The 22,143-nt window shown below is 38.7% G+C and overlaps 1 protein-coding gene and 1 pseudogene across 6 annotated transcripts in view; one reads left to right on the forward strand and one right to left on the reverse strand.

The window, feature by feature from the left end:
- The window catches only part of LRRC49 (leucine rich repeat containing 49), a 162,639-nt gene that overhangs the window by 37,719 nt on the left and 102,777 nt on the right, over nucleotides 1-22,143 (forward strand). For 5 of the 6 annotated variants that reach the window (XM_055436698.2, XM_055436702.2, XM_055436706.2 and 2 more), the window contains one exon: nucleotides 10,294-10,355. In XM_055436698.2, coding sequence (XP_055292673.2) covers nucleotides 10,294-10,355 — 62 coding nt within the window. Of the gene's footprint in view, nucleotides 1-5,059; nucleotides 5,091-10,293; nucleotides 10,356-22,143 lie in introns of those variants that run through there. The other variant, XM_088840344.1, reaches the window with a different exon arrangement.
- LOC148776616 (large ribosomal subunit protein eL42-like) lies at nucleotides 7,962-8,265 on the reverse strand (annotated as a pseudogene).

The raw sequence follows: 22,143 nt of genomic DNA on the forward strand, positions 1-22,143 counted from the left end.
ATATTTGACCAATTTGAGGCATGTATTTTTCTATATTTCAACAAATCTGAAATCTGAATACATGTTACAATCTATATCAGTTCAGTTCACTTCAGTCTCTCAGTCATGTCCGACTCTGTGACCCCATGAATCACAGCACTCCAGGCCTCCCTGTCTATCACCAACTCCTGGAGTTCACTCAAACTCATGTCCCCTGAGTCGGTGATGCCATCCAGCCATCTCATTCTCTGTCGTCCCCTTCTCCTCCTGCCTTCAATCTTTCCCAGCATCAAGGTCTTTTCAAATGAGTAAGTTCTTCACATCAGGTGGCCAAAGTGTTGGAGTTGCAGCTTCAGCGTCAGTTCTTCCAATGAATATTAAGGACTGATTTCCTTTAGGATGGACTGGTTGGATCTCCATGCAATTCAAGGGACTCTCAAGAGTCTTTTCCAACACCACAGTTCAAAAGCATCAATTCTTCTGAGCTCAGCTTTCTTTATAGTCCAACTCTCACATCCATACATAACTACTGGAGAAACCATAACTTTGACTAGACAGACCTTTGTTGGCAAAGTAATGTCTCTGCTTTTTAATATGCTGTCTAGGTCATAACTTTTCTTCCAAGGAGCAAGCGTCTTTTAATTTCATGGGTGCAATCACCATCTGCAGTGATTTTGGAGCCCCCCAAAATAGTCTGCCACTGTTTCCCCACCTATTTGCCATGAAGTGGTGGGACCAGATGCCATGATCTTAGTTTTCTGAATGTTGAGTATTAAGTCAACTTTTTCACTCTCCTCTTTCACTTTCATCAAGAGTCTCTTTAGTTCTTCAATTTCTGCCATAAGGGTGGTGTCATCTGCATATCTGAGGTTATTGATATTTCTCCCGGCAATCTTGATTCCAGCTTGTGCTTCCTCCAGCCCAGCGTTTCTCATGATGTACTCTGCATACAAGTTAAATAAGCAGGGTGACAATATGCAGCCTGGACGTACTCCTTTCTCAATTTGGAACCAGTCTGTTGTTCCATGGCCAGTTCTAACTGTTGCTTCTTGACTTGCATACAGATTTCTCAGGAGGAAGATCAGGTGGTCTGGTAGTCCCTTCTCTTTAAGAATTTTCCATAGTTTGCTGTGATCTACACAGTTAGAGGCTTTGGCGTAGTCAATAAAGCAGAAGTAGGTGTTTTCTGGAACTCTCTTGCTTTTTTGATGATCCAGTGGATGTTGGCAATTTGATCTCTGGTTCCTCTGCCTTTTCTAAATCCAGCTTTTTTCACTCTTCTTTTTCATCTTCATCAAGGGGCTCTTTAATTCCTCTTTGCTTTCTGTCATAAGGGTGGTGTCATCTGCATATCTGAGGTTATTGATATTTCTGCTGGCAATCTTGATTTCAGCTTGTGCTTTGTCCAGTCCAGCATTTCGCATGATGGACTGTGCATATAAGTTAAATAAGCAGGGTGACAACACACAGCGTTGATGTACTCCTTTCCCAATTTGGAGCCAATCTGTTATTCCATGTTCAGTTCTAACTGTGCTTCTTGACCTGCATACAGGTTTCTCAGGAGGCAGATCAGGTGGTCTGGTATTCCCATATCTTGAAGAATTTTCTGCAGTTTGTTGTGATCCACACAGTCAAAGGCTTGAGCATAGTCAATGAAGTGGAAGTAGATGTTTTTCTAAATTCTCTTGCTTTTTCTATGATCCAGCAGATGTTGGCAATTTGATCTCTGGTTCCTCTGCCTTTTCTAAATCCAGCTTGAACATCTGGAAGTTCACGGTTCACGTACTGTTGAAGCCTAGCTTGGAGAATATTGAGCATTACTTTGCTAGCTTGTGAAATGAGTGCAATTGTGTGGTAGTTTGAACATTCTTTGGCATTGCCTTTCTTTGGGATTAGAGTGAAAACTGACCTTTTCCAGTCCTGTGGCCACTGATGAGTTTTCTAAATTTGCTGGCATATTGAGTGCAGCACTTTCACAGCATCATCTTTTAGGATTTGAAATAGCTCAACTGGAATTCCATCACCTTCACTAGCTTTGAGGAGGCCACCATTAGCTCCACTATAGAGCTGCTGAGCAGGTGACCCACAAACTTGAGAACAATTATACCAAAGAAGTTCTCACACTGTTGCAAAAGTTCTAGGGTCTACAACAGCTTTCCCAACCTGGAGATCTGGCCAAAGGACTGAGAACCCCCAGGGAATTTGACTTTGATAACTGTTTATATAATTATCATTTCAGTTGTTGGTATTACATGTGTGGAGTTTAATTACTCTGCAAAATGTATTTTAAAATTTTATAGCATAATTTGGAATTGAAATCAAACATTATTCAAAAATTATGGAAATAGAATAGCAAAAACAAATTTAATATTAGTGAAATATGCTTTTCATTGGAGGAATGACACTAACTCCACACCATCTTGCTAATTAATAGTCAAATACTTAAAAGGAAGATAACTGCATTTGACAAAGCTGTGTTGCATTCTCACTGTAGTTTTACTTGCAGTTACTCAGTGGGTGTCAGACTTTAATTTTTTGGGCTCCAAAATCACTGCAGATGCTGATTGCAGCCATGAAATTAAAAGACGCTTGCTCCTTGGAAGGAAAGTTATGACCAACCTTGATAGTATATTAAAAAGCAGAGACATTACTTTGCCAACCAAGGTCCGTCTAGTCAAGGCAATGGTTTTTCCCGTGGTCATGTATGGATGTGAGTGTTGGACTGTGAAGAAAGCTGATCGCTGAAGAATCGATGCTTTTGAACTGTGGTGTTGGAGAAGACTCTTGAGAGTCCCTTATACTGCAAGGAGATCCAACCAGTCCATTCTAAAGGAGATCAATCCTGGCTGTTCATTGGAGGGACTGATGCTAAAGCTGAAACTGCAATTCTTTGGCCACCTCATGCGACGAGTTGACTCACTGGAAAAGACTCTGATGCTGGGAAAGGTTGGGGGCTGGAGGAGAAGGGGACGACAGAGAATGAGATGGCTGGATGGCATCACCGACTCGATGGACATGAGTTTGAGTGTACTCCGGGAGTTGGTGATGGACAGGGGGGCCTGGCGTGCTGTGATTCATGGGGTCGCGGAGAGTCGGACACGACTGAGCGACTGAACTGAACTGAACTGAACTGAACTCAGTGACTAATTGATACCTCCTATTGGCTATTCTGGTACATCCTTTTGTGAAGTATCAGTTCATGTCTTTTGCCCATTTAAAAATAATATCTTTTTATCAGTGAGTATGGTAGATCTTCATTCTAGATTCAGCCCTTTATTTCGTTTATGTATTGAATGCATTTTCTGCATGGCTTCCTTTTTTGCTTTCTTAACAATATTTTCAACTTGTAGAAACTTTAAGTTCTGGTGACATACAGTGTATCAGTTTGTTTTCTTTTTATCATTAGTGTCTTTTTTGTCTTGTCTAGGAAGTCTTTGCTTATCCAGATATCATAAATATGTTCTCCTTTGTTATCTTCCAGAAGGCTTATACTTTCACCTTTCATTTTAGGTCTGTGATCCACCTTTAATTAAGTTTTGTGTGTGGTGTGAGATGGCAGTCCACTCAGGTATTCTTGCTTGGGAAATCCCATGGACAGAGGAGCCTGGTGGGTTATAGTCCATGGGGTCACACAGAGTCGGATGCAACTGAGTGACTACACACACACACACTTTTTCAAAATTGAGTTACAGTCAAATGAGTCTTTCTCTGAACCTTCTATTCTGTTCCATCTATATTTCTACCATTATGCCAAGACTATACTAACTATTCTAGCTTTATAATACATGGAGATATTAGGGGAGATCATTAATTTAACAAATTTATTTTGCCTAATTTTGATGTGTAAAGAAATGATATTTGGTTTTAAAAAATATGGTTAAGTAAATTAAAAGAACTCTTTTGGTAATAATGAAATAAAAATTCAAATTGATATTTTATTGGTTAATCATAAGTTTATTTTTACCAGGTGTTACGTAAAATAATCATCAGATGATATCTTAGATTTGATTAAATATGATACTTTTATTAACATACCCAATATCTATGTTTTATGAATCTGTGGATTCATTTCTTTGACTAATTATGGGAACAGGATATTCTGAGTCTTTATATTTCAAATATTGATTTCTTCCATTTTCTGCTTCTTCAGCACTTGCTAGACATGGTACGGACCTTCTTGTTCTGTTCTTTGTTTCTTAAAATTTCCATAATTCTTACTTTTCTCTGCTACATTTGTGCATGATTTTTATTTCTTTAATGTTTCTTCCAGTTCAATAACCTTCTCTTTAGTTTTGTCTGACCTGATTTTCAGTCCATCCGTTGAATTTTTAATAATGACCATAATTTTTTTATTTCTAGAAGTTCTGCATGGATTTTAACAAAATAAATGCCCAAATATCTTTGTAACATTTTTTCTCATGTTTTGATTCATTTTATTTATCTAATAATTTTAAACATAGATATTCCATAGTCTTTATCAAGTTTAAATTATATTTTCTAAGTTTTTTGGTAATTCTACATTTATTGCCTAAAATTTATGCTTAATCTTGCTCATAGTAATTTTTTCATTAATCATTTGCAATTGTCAAAATGCTGGAAGGGCTTCCCAGGTAGTGCTAGTGGTAAAGAACCACCTGTCAGTACAGGAGATGCAAGAGACACTGGTTTGATTCCTGGATTCGAATGATCACCTGGAGTAGGGCATGACAACCCACTCCAATATTGTTGCTTGGAAAATTCCATGGACCGAGGAGCCTGGCATCTAAAGTCCATGGGGCTGCAAAGATTAAGGCACAGCTGAGCAACTGAGCGACTGAGCGTGCATGTGCTTGTGTGTGTGCGCGCACACACACACACACACATACATGCTGTAAAGTCTGATTTGTGTTTATGTCTTTCTAGTGAGTTTTGCCTGTAGTGGTAAGGGTAAGAATGGCAGGGACCATTTTTTATGAGGAGTCTTAGGTTTCCCTGGTGCCTCAAATGGTAAAGAATCTGCCTGCAGTGCAAGAGAGCTGGATTCAATCCCTTGTCTGGAAGATCTCCAGAGAAGGTAATGGCTACCCATTCCAGTATTCTTGCCTGGAGAATTCCATGGACAGAGGACCCTGGTGAGCTACAGTCCATGGGGTCACAAAGAATCGGACACGACTGAGCGACTAACACTTTCTTTTTTGTTAGATCATGCATGTGATGTAAATTTGAACTAGAAATGCAAGTGTGGAAAGGCCTGTGATTGTGAAACTGATGCTTTTTCTATTTCTCCTCATAGTGGTTATATCTAGCTATCTTAGATTATAAAGACTGGAAATCTCTGTAGTCAGAGTGTCATTTCCTGCTTATTAGTCTGGTTTTCAGTTCCTTTTTATTTTCAGGGGATTGCAACAGTGTATAGAAATAAACCAGACTGAGAGAGCAGCTTGCAGCTAGATTGACTTTTAATTGCCAGGTAATATGTCGTAAATAAATGTAAAACGTAGATATGGATATTACTGCTTTTGGATAATAGAGGCAGGTAACAGACTTTTTTTCATGGTATATAAAAATATGATCTGAGTTGTTGATATGATGGCTTACACATATTATTCCTCATATAATATGTGTCTGTATTACAGTGATGGCTGTAGTAAGTAATTTTAGAATTTATAAACCTTTTTATAAAAAGGAATACTTTTTTCTTTGTTTTTTTTTTTAAAGCTTATTCAGTGCTTTGTTTTTAGTTCTCAAAATGAAGATAATTACCCCTACATATTTTAACACTGACTTTTTTGTGTAACAGAATAGGTAACAAAATGAGAGCTGTTGTGATTTTATGACCGTCATCCTTGCTCTCCTTGCTGTATGCCGAAGCCTCTGTCTCTCCACTCTTCTTCCTTATTCCCCTGTAGGAGGCTGCTCTAAAAATAGCTCCAGTAATAGATGCCCTACACAGGGTCAGACTGCTGAATCATTCAGTTCTTTTGTGAAGTTTAGGGATATGGAAAACAGCATCTGAGCTGGGTAGACAAACATGCTTCTAAATTGGCAGGTCATTATTCTCTTGAAAAATAAAGAATTATATTCTTCTCAATAACCATATAGTAAATAATTTTTAAAGTCTACTTTTAAAGAATATATTTTAAAAATCTGTAAAACGGTTTTGTGTCTTAACTTCAAAACATATTTTGAATGTGATTCCCAGAAGTGTGTTTTGTTAACTATAATCAGTTTGATATTAAGAGGTTGAGAGGTGAACTGTAAATACCCCCTGTATGTAAATATTTCGTCTTCTTTTTCTTTTCTTGGGCATGTTTTTTCCTCTTTGGAATAGTTTCAGTGCCCGTGAAACAGTTACTTCCAGAAAAGAATTTCTGGGAGGATTTGACACTTGACAGTGAAATAAAAGTGCTGACTTTTCCTCAACGTTGTAAGGATTTAGCTTTCTTAAATTAGCCGTAACCCCTTATTTTAGCTTTCCTCATTATTCCAAAATAATTATATGCAGGTTGTTGAGTGCTGGCTTCCCCAGTGTAACACCGGAACAACCTGCTGATAAAGAAAGGTTGAGATTACTACTTCCTGACGGGAAGAGCACATTTTCTTGACGCAGTCTTAGTCATATTTTAAGGACCAAGTCACGATATGTATTTTTGAGATTTCTTGGGGGTCTTGTTTAAGGTGGGTCTTTCAGTGCACTGGCTTCAGATTGATGAATTTATGACATAATAGGTTACCCCCTGGTGGCTCAGATGGTAAAGAATCTGCATGCAGTGCAGGAGACCCAGATTCAATCCCTGGGTTGGGAAGATTCCCTGGTGAAGGAAATGGCAACCCACTCTAGTATTCTTGCCTAGAAAATTCTGTGGACAGAGAAGCCTGGTGGGCTACCGTCCATGGGGTTGCAAAGAATCGGATACAACTGAGCAACTAACAGATTTCAGATTTTCAGGTTAGGATTGCCTGGCAGAACAAGATGAGCTTTTCAAAGTGATTGTTGGACCATGATACTAAACTTTTGTTTTCTCCGGCATTAATAACTGTCTGACTTCTCCCATTAACTGAAGGTCCAAACTCCCCAACAGAACTCTAAAATTCTTCTCTATATGGGCAAAGATCTCAAGCAATCTATCTGTTTCATTTTCTGACTTCGAAGATACCCCTTCCAGCCCTTTGTCCTCTGTCTCTAATGTAGATTGGTTGCCCTTAGGCTTGCTATGGAGATGATATCCTTGAGTTCCTCTTGTCTCTCTCCAATAGTGAATCGACTTCCTGGATCTTACGTATCTGCATCCTTGGTTCACTCTCGTATTAGAGCAACCATCTTCTGGTACTTTCAGCAGTCTTTTTTTTTTCCTTCTGTAAATAACCCATGCATAGATAAGTGATATGATAAATAGAATGCTTTCTTTTTGTCTATTGTAATGCTGGAAATTCATTACAGCATATATCTTAGAGTTGCTAGAAAGATTAAAGTTATAATTTTCTTATAGGAATGAAGTTTGGAACAACAACAATGATTGTGGGTAATTATTTTGCTTTTTAAAGTTCTGGAAAGGCTATCTCCTAAAATGACTTTGGGGTATATGTTGTTGAATTCTGATTTTTAATTTTTCAACTTGTGAATACTTTTTATTCCTCTATCGGATGAGAGTTAATAATTTTGAAAATTTGATAAAAACTTCTGGTAAAACTTTGCTTCTTAAATGAAAATAAATATAAAACATTGTAATCAAATAAACTTAAAAAACACTTTTCTCACAATTTATAGCCTGATATAATTTGAGTTTATATTTAATAGTAAAAAAACGGTCTTGAAATGTGTGTCTGTGTGTCTCTAGTCTTTGATGGTGGTAGGCTGGGGCCCCCCAAAAAGACTGTTTCTTAAAAAAATTGATGGCACTAGTCTATTTCCCTTCCAAATACCAATTGCAACTAAATGAAGCAAACAATCTCCAATTTTTATTGTCTTCATAACAAAACAAAATAAGAAACTCAGAACTGGATCACTTGCCCTTTCTCCTCTTATCTCCTCCCAGTTCAAAATGCTTGCATCTCGTAATAGGCAGCATTCTCTTAAATCTGCAGTTAGGCTCAATGCATTCAAGCCTCAGTACAATCTTGTTGTAGTTTTAGTATTTTCCTGGAAAATTGGTTTAGTGCGCCCACCATAGCCACTCTGCTTCCTGTTGTAATGCCTCTTTCCTTGGGCATACAGAGAATCCTTGCCCTTTTTGCACTGTCACTTTGTGGGATTTGTACTTGCTTACTTCTTAGAGAAGCCCAGTGGGTTTTAGGAACATTCTCCATGTTTGTGAGAGTGATCGCACAGAAAAAAGCAAATGTATTTTTTTTTTTAAAAAAAAAGATGCCTTGATTCAAAGGAGATTCAGGCTACTGCTTCTCAGTTTTCTCCCAGTTAGATGTCAGCAAAAAATGCTTATGCCCAGAAATATCTCAGATTCCAGGAAGAATTTAAGAGAAGAGATTCCTCAGACAGGCTTTCAATCTGACTGTAACTCTAAACTTCAGGAGACCAGATAGGAAGCAAGCTATCCTTTCCTTTTGGAAATTACAGTCCAGAAACAAGAAGAGGTAATCCACCACTCCTCCCCTCCGCCTCCACTCTCATTTCCGGGAATATCAGAGAGCGGTAACTGGTAGAGATGTTTCAAGAAGTTTGCTAACATTGAGAGTGTATACCCAGTGAGGGGAACTTGGTTGTCTTACTGTTTTCTGAAGACTTATTTTTCACCATGGTTGAAAATCTCTGGTAATCACTCACTCACATCTGTGGAGCAGGATTTTCAGTGGTGGGCCTGAGAATGGTAATGCCAAGTGAATGGTATTCATAGCCAGGGTGTTGATCAATGGTAGTTGTATTCCTTTTACATGGATTAGGGTTTAAGGAATTGGGAGAAAAATAGTACACAAAGGAAACTATATGGGAAAATGTCTTCAGCCAGATTCATTTCTCCTAAGTCCTCTAAAAATCATTGAGACGTGGCTCTGCCACAGTTCTATCACTTTTATATTTTCTTTGTATAACAAGTTTTTAAAAATAAATAAATGACTTTTGGGAAAAGCTGAACTTATCTGTAATTTTGATGCATCGCCTACATTTTTATTCGGTCTTGGAAATGGTAGTTTTAACAGGGAGGAAGGAAAGGCGGGGGAGGAAGAAAGATGATGACTTATGGAAACAGTAAGACAAGTTTTGATTGGGTTTAAATATTGGTCACAATTTATGTAAAATGTACATTCTTATATTAGCATCATTCAATTGGATATAACTAGAAATTATTGTAAATAATAAACGTGAAAAATATTTAGTATTAGAAGTACCAGTGTGTGTGGTATTGTAGAGTAGAGCACTGAAGGCAGGATAACTGAATCTTGTCCTATTTCGGCCTCTGTGTGTGTGACAGTATGTATCCCGGCCACCTCTCCACCCCTCTCCCTCGCTGCCCCTGCCACAACCTCAGCTGTTTTACTTTTTCTCATGTGAACAATGAAATTATGGACTAGGTCATTACTAAGCTTCCTCTTAAGATTCTGGTATTCCAGAATATGTCAGTCTTTTCAGAAGGTTTGTGTCTTCTAATAAAATTAGTAAAAAATCATTTGGGCCAAAACATTTCAATATTTGCTGATGGTAACTATATTTAAACAGCAGTGTTTTGCTCAGGAGTGCTGCACCTAAACGAACAGCATAGATTTCCAATTGTAAGGACGTTGGATTCTTGCTTAGATTGGAAATTGCCCTTCCAGTACCCTTCATTGACAGTTATTATGATCTACTTTTAGCCGTATGGGGGCATTGTCAGTGTATTGATTCATTTGCAATTGAGTGTTGTATTTCTGTGGGTTTGAGAATAGTGAGGTGAATGGCTCTGAAATTTTCAGTACTGTTTGGAAAGCTGATTGCATAAATTTAAAATTCAAAGTGTTTGAACAGATTCTTTTCCAAGTGATTTTTAGCAAATGTTTGCTCATACTGTATTTGTGCCACAGTTGAAAGGCTGAAGTAGCATTTTGGCTCCTTTCCCAAAAGCATGCTTGAAGAGGCTAGCAGCAGCAGCAGCAGCATCTCCCTCTGTTCTCCTCAGTGCTTTTTACCTTGCGAGTGGTGCAGCTTGTTCTGCGGATGTACTGAAACCCTCCCATTTAATCTGCAGTGGAGAAGAATGGAGCTCAATGCCCAGTAGCATTCAGTGGTCTAGCAAGGTTGCAGTAACTAGCAATGACTATGTATTTCAACAGCTGAACAAGAAGGTGTTTTACAATACTTTTTTTTTCCTTTCAGCTGATAGATTTTTGCTTTCTGTTTCCTTCTAGAGAGATGTGGATAATTTGCCCTGCCTCCAACGTCTGTTTCTCAGCTTCAACAATATATCTACGTAAGTGGAAACTCCCAACTTGTCATTTATTAAAAATTTGATGGTGTGTGTTCTAATGCTTTAAATTAAGATTGTAAATACTTTGGAGTATTTCTATTGACATGTAAGATTTTCAACTGGAAAATGATAGGGCCATCTGTGACAAAGTTCTTTGTGGAAAAACAAAGCTCCTGTGTTTATTAGTACTTCTGATGCTAAAATGATGACTGGTATATATGTGCTCTTTATAATTATAGTTTAGAGTTGCTCCTTTGTAAATCATGTATGTGGAAATGTCAGCATATATTCTGCTGTCCTTTGTTTGACACTTACTGCACTAATCAGTTGAATTAGAATTTCTTTCATAAATTGTCATCTACAATCTGTGTAGCTACTGAGCAATTTTGATATAGCAGGTTATACTTGTCACTAAGCCACCTGCTGGTTAGGTCATAACTTCTAACTTGGTATCCCTACTTGGAGAACTGATGCAGCTGAACACTGTATATTAGAATATATAAATGTATAAATGTTCTTTTGTAAAGATTTGAAACATATCATCCATTCTCTTGTGATGATGTCTCATTGAGTGTCAACGTGGAAGATTTCAGAACTGAAGCTGAGACAGGCAGTCAGACTTTTCAACGCAGAATGAGTAGCCACCCTTCCCTAACTCTCTCATTCTTCTCTTCTCCCTTGCCCCTCAGTTCTTTAGTTTCACTTCAAGACTGTTCTCTGAATGTACTTTTATAGAAGGATAAAAACTAAGTATAAAAGATTGAGAACATATCTCTTCCTGAGTTCTAGGTCTATGCTTCTGATTATTAAAAACCAGCTGAGCTTTTGCACATTTTCTGTTTCTACCTTTTTCCTATGTTAGCCCCCATCGCTGTACTATATCTCTAAAAGGTAGCGGTTAAGTCTAGATGGTGAATCTTGCATACAGGCATTATTTCAAAGAAAACACCCTTAATCATTTTCTTTTTTTTTCTTTGTGTGGAAATACAAAGTTTTCTGAAATACTTTTAATATTCTCTTCAGTTTATGTTGAATCCTGTTCCAGCTGCCTTCCCATCTTGTTGGAAGAGTAGGATTCATTTTTAATGGCAATGGAAGGAACATTCAATTTTCTTTAAGGAGTTTGTACCTAAAGACGATTAACAACTGTTTTGAGAAGATAGTGTCTCATTTTTAAAATATGTTGTTTCTCATGTCTCACAATATTAGCTGTTGAATGTGCTGCAAACCCTTAGATTCCCCCAACCTGTGGTGGAACTTATTACTTTTGCTCTTGTCTTGTTTATGGGAAGTAATTTAAACAGAGACATAAATTGGGACGTGTGGGGGTTATGGCGTGCCCACTTCCTCAGGATGCCTCAGCTTCTAAACTCCTAACACTGCAGGGAGTCGATCTTAAATGTCTGTATTTAGGGAATTTTCCTCCCAACCTGAAAAGGAGTTTTACCTACTCAGTGAAATAAATATGTGATTAATGGGATTAATACTTATGACTTTCTATTAAAAGTGGGATTTATTGAGAAATTGAGATAGAAGGAAGGGTTTTCGCATTCTTACTGATTGCTTTTTTTGTGTTTCTGAAAAGGCTTAGCTCTTTACCTTTCTCAAATATTTCCAGATGACCTGCTTTTGAGGTCAAGTACATTTTCTATTTTCTGCTTTGTTCCTGTTGATGCATGTAATCCAAGAGATGGTGTAGAGAATATATTGGATCTTGTGCAGGGGACAGGAGGAATTGGAAAGTGCAAGCCCTTTTCACATTTCTGTGAGTTGTGTAAGACACAAATATTTCAGTTGACTGGGATGGTAGATGATCTGTAGTGTTCAGTTCAGTTCAGTCGCTCAGGCGTGTCCGACTCTTTGCGACCCCATGAATCACAGCACGCCAGGCCTCCCTGTCCATCACCAACTCCCGGCGTTCACTCAAACTCATGTCCATCGAGTCGGTGATGCCATCCAGCCATCTCATTCTCTGTCGTCCCCTTCTCCTCCCGCCCCCAATCCTTCCCAGCATCAGAGTCTTTTCCAATGAGTCAACTCGTCGCATGAGGTGGCCAAAGTATTAGAGTTTCAGCTTTAGCATCAGTCCTTCCAGTGAACACCCAGGATTGATCTCCTTTAGAATGGACTGGTTGTTCTTTCATATCCTGCTGTAGTCCTGTCATGACAGAGTTGCATAATTTTCAATTCAGTGGTCGAGGAGTAACATACAAGAAGAGTAGAAATAGCAGTATAAAGGTGAAAGTACCTTTTAGAACTTTCTCTGGATAACTTTCAAGTATCATCCAGCAAATGAAATATCCAACACTGTATCCATTTTGGGGAGACAAAAATGTAGTAAGGCTTCCTAGATTTTGACCAAGTTGTTGGATTCTTAGAGGCCTATTTGCATAAACTATTACCTGGTGGAAATTCAGAAAGTTCCAGAATGTGATAGCACCCTAACTGAATTCAGAGAACTCCAACTTGGGATAAATAGGTACCTATATTTAATGATGGGTTGACCATGGCCTTTGTACACAGGACCATTTTTGTATGTTTTCCTGTAGATATTAGAACGGGCATTTAATTCTTCTAGTAGGCATACAAGATATATTAAGAGAATGAATGACATATCCACGTATGTGTATCTGAATAGAAGTGATGTCTCTGGTTAAAATATCCCTCAGAGCATAAGGAAGACAGAAACACAAATAGGTAATTATAATACAGTGAGTTAAACTTAGTTGTGGTCATATGCAGATATACTGCTGCTGCTACTGCTAAGTCACTTCAGTCGTGTCCGACTCTGTGTGACCCCATAGATGGAAGCCCACCAGGCTCCCCCGTTCCTGGGATTCTCCAGGCAAGAACACTGGAGTGGGTTGCCATTTCCTTCTCCAATGTGTGAAAGTGAAAAGTGAAAGTGAAGTCGCTCAGTCGTGTCCGACCCTTAGCGACCCCACGGACTGCAGCCTACCAGGCTCCTCCATCCATGGGATTTTCTAGGCAAAGGTACTGGAGTGGCTTGCCATTGCCTTTTCCGATGCAGATATACTAGAAAATGTAAATCAGTGTAGAGAATGGAAGTTAAGGAAAACTTCCCAGAGGGAGATGGTCCCTGGGCTGAGCTCTAAGTGGAGTAGACCTCAGTAAAGTGAATAGTCCTTGGACATTCCAGCTAAGGGTACAACCTAGGCAAAGTAGATGAAGAAGGCTCAGAGTGAACTCACTAGGCCCACCCTTTGGGAACCTGCAGTGAGATGCTTGCCCTCCTCTCCTCCTAACTAGTTCCAGGTCTTCCTTTAGCCCATGGAATGCTGGAGGGACCTGCCAAAGTACACTTTGTAATGATCACCCTGAAGGAAATATTCTGTGGCTAATCAAGAGAATCAGTTATATCTAGTTCATTCTTCAGACATGTTCATTCCATTATTCAGCTCTTCTGAGGTGCTATTGTCTGCTTGATTTTTTTTTTTTCTTGGCTCTCACGATCTTAATTTCCAAATAGTCTTCATTTTTTTAAATGGTTTATTCTTTTTAAAAAATTATTTATTTATTTGACTGCGTTAGGTCTTAGTTGGGATTTTCGTTGCCACATGCAGAATCTTTTTAGTTGCAGCATGTGGGATCTACTTCCCTCATCAGGGATCAAACCTTGGTCCCCTGCACTGGGAGCACAGAGTCTTAGCCTTCGGACCACCAGGGAAGTCCCTATAATGGCTTATTCTTATTTTATGAATGAGATAAATTTTTTTTTTAATTTCTAGAATTAATTTTTCTCCATTACCTACACTTGTTTTTTAAATTAAACAAAAGTAATTTCTTTCATCCATTCATTTGTTCTATGACTTTTTGTCCTTGTTTATATATGAGGATCTACATGAATTTGTTTCCTTAGCATAATTTAGAAATATCACTGTGAATGCAAGTTATAAGATCTCTGTCTGTGGAGGATATAGGAGGGGGGAGGAAGGCTATCCAACCAGTTGGACTTTCCTTTATGATGTTCACAAGAAACTTGCCTTCTGGGAATGGAAGCTCCTTTTACCTCTTGGGCCAGATGCACTTACCCAAAGCACAGCCCTTCTTCTCTCACCATTTTCAACCTGAGGACAATTCAGGAATCAGCCTTTTTGAGGGTAGGAGGCTAGCAAATTGTTACCAAACCCTCCAGTAGTTACTGGACAGCTGACCCACATCTGCTGGCCACACTTTTTCCCTCTGATTCTGGGGAGTATTCTAAGGTTCTGCCGGTAACATTTACTTAACAATGAAACTCTTCATTTCAGGCTCTTTAGCAATTTAGGGTTTTACTGATTCCATCTGCTTTATATCTTCTAGAAATTCCTTAGTGCTCTGGTCTGCTGATGGAACTTTTTCTGGTTTTCTAGTATTGCTAAGGGTATTTTCCTACTTTTATATTCAGTCATTTCAGAGAGATTTTGAGAGGGTAGAGAGAGGTAAGATCACATCCTCAAGCGGCCATTCTCATAGCTGTCCTTACTTTGAGTGATTTTCCCCCAAAAGGCTACCCATAAAAATATCCTTGGCAGTTTTAAAAACACATAGGCCTTAAGTTCACTGCTGGGTAAACTGCTCCAGTAAATCTGGAGTGGGGCCAAGGATCTGTATTTTTTTAAGGCTTCTCAGAGAATTCTGATGTTTGGCTTGATGCTAGATCTGGGAACCATTGAGTTATGGCACCCCCAAATAAGAATATTTGTTGACTAGCAGATTACTATTTTGTATAAAATTTCCCTTCACAAGAAAAAGCTTCTAAACAAACATATTTATCAGGGATAAATATGTACTACCATCCAGAGGTAGTTTATGATCTGTAGACAAAGCCCAGGGTGTTTCATCTCCTTTCCACTGAGGCTGTGCAGAGCTCTGCTGTTCATTACAAGGTTAAGTTATAATTGACTCTTTCCTGTCTCTTTTCTTTCGTTCTCCAATGTAGAAAGTTTTAACAGTCTTTTTTCTTTAAAAAAAGAAGAAGACACGTTTATAATTTAAGTGTTTTCCTTGCCGAAAAGGGAATGGTTACTACCGCTCCCAGAAATGAGCAGACATTAGTATCCCTGGGAAAAGAGTCAAATACTAGTCAAGGTCAAGTGTCAACTCAGGACTCTTAGTCTCATGTATTATTTTTTTAATTGTGGTAAAATACTCATAAAAGTACCATCTTAACCATTTTAAAGCACACAGTAAAGTGGTGTTAATAAATACATTTACATCCTTGTGCAGTCAGACTGTCTTCTATTGCACAGAACTCTTTTCATCTGGCAAAACTGAAGCATTATACCCATTAAACAACAGTTTTCCCTCCCCAAGGCCCTGGCAACCACCGTTCCACTTTTTGTCTCTGAATTTTTGACTACTCCAGTTATGTTACGTATGTGGAATCATGCAATGTTTGTCTTTTTGTGATTGGCTCATGTCATTTTGTATGATGTCCTCAAAGTTCATCCTAGTTGTTGCTGTTCAGTCTCTTAAGTCGTGTCTGACTCTTTGTGACCCCATGAACTGCAGCACGCCAGACTTCCCTGTACTTCACTATCGCCTAGAGATTGTTCAAATTCATGTCCATTGAGTCGGTGATGCCATCCAACCATCTCTTCTTCTCTAGACCCTTCTCTTCCTGCCTTCAGTCTTTCCCAGATTCAGAGTCTTTTCCAGTGAGTCAGTCCTTTGCATCAGGTGGCCAAATTATTGAAGCTTCAGCTTCAGCATCAGTCCTTCCAATGAATATTCAGGTTTGATTTCCTTTTGGATTGACTGGTTTGATCTCCTTGCAGTCCAAGGGACTTTTGAGAGTCTTCTCCAGCACCACAATTCGAAAGCATCAATTCTTCAGTGCTTAGCCTTCTTTATGGTCCAACTTTCACATCCATACATGACAACTGGAAAACCATAGCTTTGACTATATGGACTTTTGTCTCCAAAGTGATGTCTTTGCTTTTTAATATGCTATCTAGATTTGTGATAGCTTTCCTTCCAAGGAGCAAGCATCATTTAGTTTCATGGCTGCAAGTTCATCCATGTTGTAGCATGTGTAAAAATTTCCTTCCTTTTTAAGAATGTATACTTATATATTATTTTTTAGGTGGCATTAACTAACTAGGAGAGTCAGATGGCAGAATGAACCATGCCTACCTCTTCATCCACATTGTTTTCCTATAGAGCCCTATGAACTTGCCTTGTTCCACTGAACCTCCTTAAACATAATCATGCTTTCCCTTGCCCATTTAGTCTTTACATTTACTATGGCTTCTGGTAATAATATTTTTTTCTACCTCTCTTTGTCTGAATAGCACCTGAGAATCCTATCAATCTCAAGTTAAATAACACCAAGGGTTCTCAAACTTTAATATGCTTAAGGATCATCTGGAGAGCCTGCTAAAATGCAGTGCTTGGGGATCCATCCTCAATGGATTCTAATTCAGTAGTTTTAGATGGAGTCAGGAATTTGTATCTTTAGCAAGTTGTGCAGCTGACTTAAAAATACCACTGGTCTGTGTTTTTCAGACTTTTGAGTCAAAACCCATACAAGGATCCTAGTCAATTTTAGTTCAAGACTGGAAACATAAAAGCAGAATAAAAATGTGAGAGCTTCTCACACTTTGTAAGGGTGAACACTGTCTCATGAGAAGTTTGCAATGTTCATATATATGGGTGTATCTATGTGTGCATTTGTACATGTTTGTGTATGAATGTTATTTTGCTATAGATATTTGGGAATTGGATTACAATGTAAATATATTTCTCATCATGAATTGGGTTTAAAAAGTTTAAAAAACAACTGTGGGGTCTCAATATTGGAACATGGAGTCTTAGCCACTGGACTACCAGGGAAGTCCCTGGATAATTCTTATTATAATCATAAAGTTTCATTTTCCTTTGTGTTAGGATAATTTATTCAATGTGTGTATGTGTGAGTTTTTCTAAAAGGAGGGATTCTTGAACTAAAATTAAACTAAGACACTGTGACTGTGAGCAGGCTGTTTTACACACCTAGTCTCATACTGGGTTCGTACATACATAGTTGAGAGGCTGACAGCTATTCATGGCAGTAAATTAACATTTTAAGGTATTGATGTGTCAGAGGCCCTTTTGGGTTTTGCTAATGTGATGGTTCTAGAAATTGCGGACATTTTTGCTACATATTGCAAGGGGGAATTTTGGTCTTAAAATTACTCATGATTGTATGTTATATTGGGTGATTGTTTCTAGGTTGAGAAGCACAATTATGGTAAATTGAGATCAGTGTGTTTTATGATTTCTATTTTGTTTTGTTCTACAAATTCAAGGTATAAGTAGAGTAAATCCGAAATGCATTTAGAAATAAACCTAAAGTATATTAAGTAACTTCCCCTGGTGCTATTCCTTATAACTTGTAGAAAATACTTCCAAAAAGTGTTTGAAGTATTTTGCAATAACAATGTCAAATACAGTGAACATAAACATTTAAAACAAAGGTAAGTGACTGTAACTTTCCCTTCTTGTCTTCATCTTGTCTTGTTTTAATTGAAGTACAGTTGATTTATAATGTTGCATTAATTTTAGGTGTACAGCAAAGTGTTTTGATTTTCAGGGAAAGAGATGTACAAATTTGAAACCAAAATATTTACATTTCTGTTTTATGTCCATTCCACCTCCCCACCCTACCCCCACCCCAGCCCAAATTGCTATGTTGATCTCTTAACCCCTGGTACCTCAGTATGTAACCAACCTTATTTGAAAATATGGTCTTTACAGAGGTAGTGACGTTAAAAGGAAGACATTAGAGTGGGCTCTAATCTAGTAAGAATGATATTCTTATAAAAAAGATGAAATTTGGAAGCATATATACAGGGGCTTCCGTGGTAGCTCAGACAGTAAAGAATCCACTCACAATGCAGGAGACCCATGTTCTATCCCTGAGTTGGGAAGATCCCCCAGAGAAGGGAATGGCTACTCAGTCCAGTATTCTTTCCTGGAGAATCCCATGGACAGAGGAGCCTGGGCAGGCTACAGTCCATGTGGTTGCAAAGAGTCAGACACGACTGAGCAGACACACACACACACACACACCCATACAGGGAGATTGCCTTATGAACATAAGGACAGCTATCTACAAGCCAATAAGAAAGGCCTAGAACAGATTCTCCTTCCACAGCCCTCAGAAAACACTACCACCACCTTGATTTCAGACTTCTAGCCTCCAGAACTGTGTAATAGTAATTTCTGTTGTTTAAAAAAATAAAAATAAAGCAGAGGTGAGCAAACAGATATTGAAAGGAATGAACAAACCAGTCAGTTAATTTTAGGAAAAAAGCAAGGTAAAAATCAATCATTCCAAAACCCCAAGTATATACTCCTAACTGCAGAATTTTCTAATTTGATCTTCTGGAGTAACTTTTGTTTATCTTTTATAATTAAATACAAACCCCAAACAAGAAGAATTATTTTCTTTTTCTACTATCTATTCCATACCTCTTTGAGTTCTGTAATATCTATTTTGATGTATGTCCAGTTATAGCTTAATCATGAAAGTGGAAGTGAAGTTGCTCAGTCGTGTCCGACTCTATGTGACCCTGTGGACTGTAGCCTACCAGGTTCCTCCCTCCATGGGATTCTCCAGGCAAGAATACTGGAGTGAGTTGCCATTGCCTTCTCCAGGGGATCTTCCTGACGTAGGGATCGAACCCGGGTCTCCCACATTGCAGGCAGATGCTTTCACCTCTGAGCCACATGGCCAGAGGCAACTTAATCATAGTATTAGTCATATCTGTCACATGGCAGGCATCTAATTATTGTTCTTTTATTTAATGAAAAAATGAAACCAACGTTTAAAGCTGATGTTTTTCAATATTCATAGATAATTTTTAATAGCCCTTTTCAGCATGTCATCTTGTTTGGTTGTCTAAAGACCCAGTTTGCAGCTAATTCAGCATGGCAGTCCCCTGGGATATAAAATAATAAAAAGTATCTAAAGGAAGCCAAATTAAAATTATTTTATAGTAGAATTGGATTATTAGAAACAACTGCAACAGGTATCTTCCATACTAAAAGCTTTCCTCAGTGACTTAAGATTTTAGCAGCTACTTTTTGAATATTTGAGTAGATTCAGTGTTGTATAGAAGAAAAACTGAGACTGTTTCAGGTCTTTTCTAAATTATGTAACACAAGGATAAGATAGCCCTCTTATTTATAAATATATGTATAATAGTCATTTTAAAGTCCCTGTCTACTAATTCCAATATTCCAACATCGGTGTCATCTCTGAGGCTTTTATAGTGACTTGTTTTTCCTTTTTGATACATATATTGAGGTTTTTTTTTGCTTTCTCATGTCTGGCAATTTTTTATTACATTCCTGGCATTGTCAATATTACATTGTTGAGAATCTGTGTTTTGTTGTCTTAATTTGAAAGTTGTTGAATTTTGTTTTAAAGGTAGTTAACGTACAGGACTGGACATGGAACCACAGACTGTTTCCAAATAGGAAAAGGAGTACGTCAAGGCTGTATATTGTCACCCCGCTTATTTAACTTATATGCAGAGTATATCATGAGGAACGCTGGGCTGGAAGAAGCACAAGCTGGAATCAAGATTGCCAGGAGAAATATCAATAACCTCAGATATGCAGATGACACTACCCTTATGGCAGAAAGTGAAGAGGAACTCAAAACCCTCTTGATGAAAGTGAAAGAGGAGAGTGGAAAAGTTGGCTTGAAGCTCAACATTCAGAAAACAAAGATCATGGCATCTGGTCCCATCACTTCATGGGAAATAGATGGGGAAACAGTGTCAGACTTTATTTTTTTGGGCTCCAAAATCACCGCGGATGCTGATTGCAGCCATGAAATTAAAAGACGCTTACTCCTTGGAAGGAAAGTTATGACCAACCTAGATAGTATATTAAAAAGCAGAGACATTACTTTGCCAACAAAGGTCCGTCTAGTCAAGGCTATGGTTTTTCCCGTGGTCATGTATGGATGTAAGAGTTGGACTGTGAAGAAAGCTGATCGCCGAAGAATTGATGCTTTTGAACTGTGGTGCTGGAGAAGACTCTTGAGAGTCCCTTGTACTGCAGGGAGATCCAACCAGTCCATCCTAAAGGAGATCAGTCCTGGGTGTTCATTGGAAGGAATGATGCTGAAGCTGAAACTGCAATACTTTGGCCACCTCATGCGAAGAGTTGACTCACTGGAAAAGACTCTGATGCTGGGAGGGATTGGGGGCGGGAGGAGAAGGGGATGACAGAGAATGAGATGGCTGGATGGCATCACCAACTCGATGGACATGAGTTTGAGTGAATTCCGGGAGTTGGTGATGGACAGGGAGGCCTGGCATGCTGTGATTCATGGGGTCGCAAAGAGTCGGACACGACTGAGCGACTGAACTGAACTGAACGTACAGGAGAATCTGGTTATGTTCAGGTTTATTTTTAGGCTTTTTTCAGGCGGGTCTAAAGTAATCTTATTCTCCAATAGAGTAATAAGCTTTGCATCTATATTTATTTTATCTTGACAGTAAACACAAGATTTCTGCATCAAAGGCAAACCAATTATTTATCTGCAGAGTGTCTTTGCACTGGTTCCCAGTGCTCCATTTTTGTGATGAGGGCAGTTGTCTCCCACATGTATAGGGTAGGGGTTTCTAGCTCTTGAGTGGAATACAGCATTATTAGTTTGGGAGCTTATGTAGGAGCTGCTGGTATAGCTTCACCTCTTCCCCTCCAGAAAAGGAGGGAGAGACAGACAGACAGACACATGCTCACACACTCATACAAGAGACAGACAGACAGACAGAGATGGGGAAGGCTTCTTGGTCAAATAACCTTTGGAATGTAAACACACAGTTGTGGGAGATAAAATTCTGTGTCACCTGCGAGGTCTCTGTCTATGCCATCACTCTGAGCCCAGGTGCCAGTTTTCTTTGCCCATGCAGAAATATGAACATCTGAGCACTGTTTCCCAATATAGAGCAACCAGACCCTGAGGCATAGCATTTCTGGGACCTCAGCCGTATAGCCTGCGTGTTCCCTGTGGTCTCTGTCTGGTTGGAACTCCAATGTCTCTATGCTCAATAGGTACACTTTTCATCTTATGGCCCCTCAGTACTTATAATTTGCTAGGCTTCCTGGAGCCACTCTGTATTGGTGCATGCTAATTTCAGCCAAGACTTCTATGCAAATTTCTGGAGTTTCTTCCCTATACAACTCCTTATTCTCCACTGTCCAGCCCTCTGCCTCAAATTCCAGCAGCCTCAGCAGACCCAAACTCTGACCTCTGTTTGATCCATGCAGTGAGACCTCTGTCCTCTTTTTGACTCTTCTTCCCTTTCTGTGATCTGAGAAGTGCCTCCAGGCAGAAAGCAAGATTAAAGTGGCTTTCATGTGTTTCTCTGCTCTAAGGATCACATCTATCCTGTCTGTTGTTCAGTGCTTGCTTCAAATATTTTGTCAGTTTTATAGTTGTTTACGTTGAGAGATTGAGTCTGATAACGCCATAGCCAAAACTGCAAGTTCCTTCTACCGTATTTTCAAATTATCATGTTGTATATCATCTTTGCGATCTAACTGTCTAGTATATAGAGAATGCAGATTCCCTTAAATTAACAGTACTGTATTTTTGAATCTAAAAACAAGGGACTTAAATCTAATCCTGAATTGGTAGATGTGCAGTTGCTGTCAAAAGCCTTCCTGATATTTAAAATAAACCATTTAGAAATGAGCTAAAAATCTATTGTAAAAATCCACTTCAGGATCATGTTATTTGTCCAGAAATCTCCATGCTCTGTCTTTACATTCTCCCTATAGAAAT

The sequence above is a fragment of the Moschus berezovskii genome, chromosome 9 (assembly GCF_049115385.1).
Source record: "Moschus berezovskii isolate FMDL1 chromosome 9, NW_MosBer_1.0, whole genome shotgun sequence".
In the NCBI taxonomy this organism is placed as follows: Eukaryota; Metazoa; Chordata; class Mammalia; order Artiodactyla; family Moschidae; genus Moschus; species Moschus berezovskii.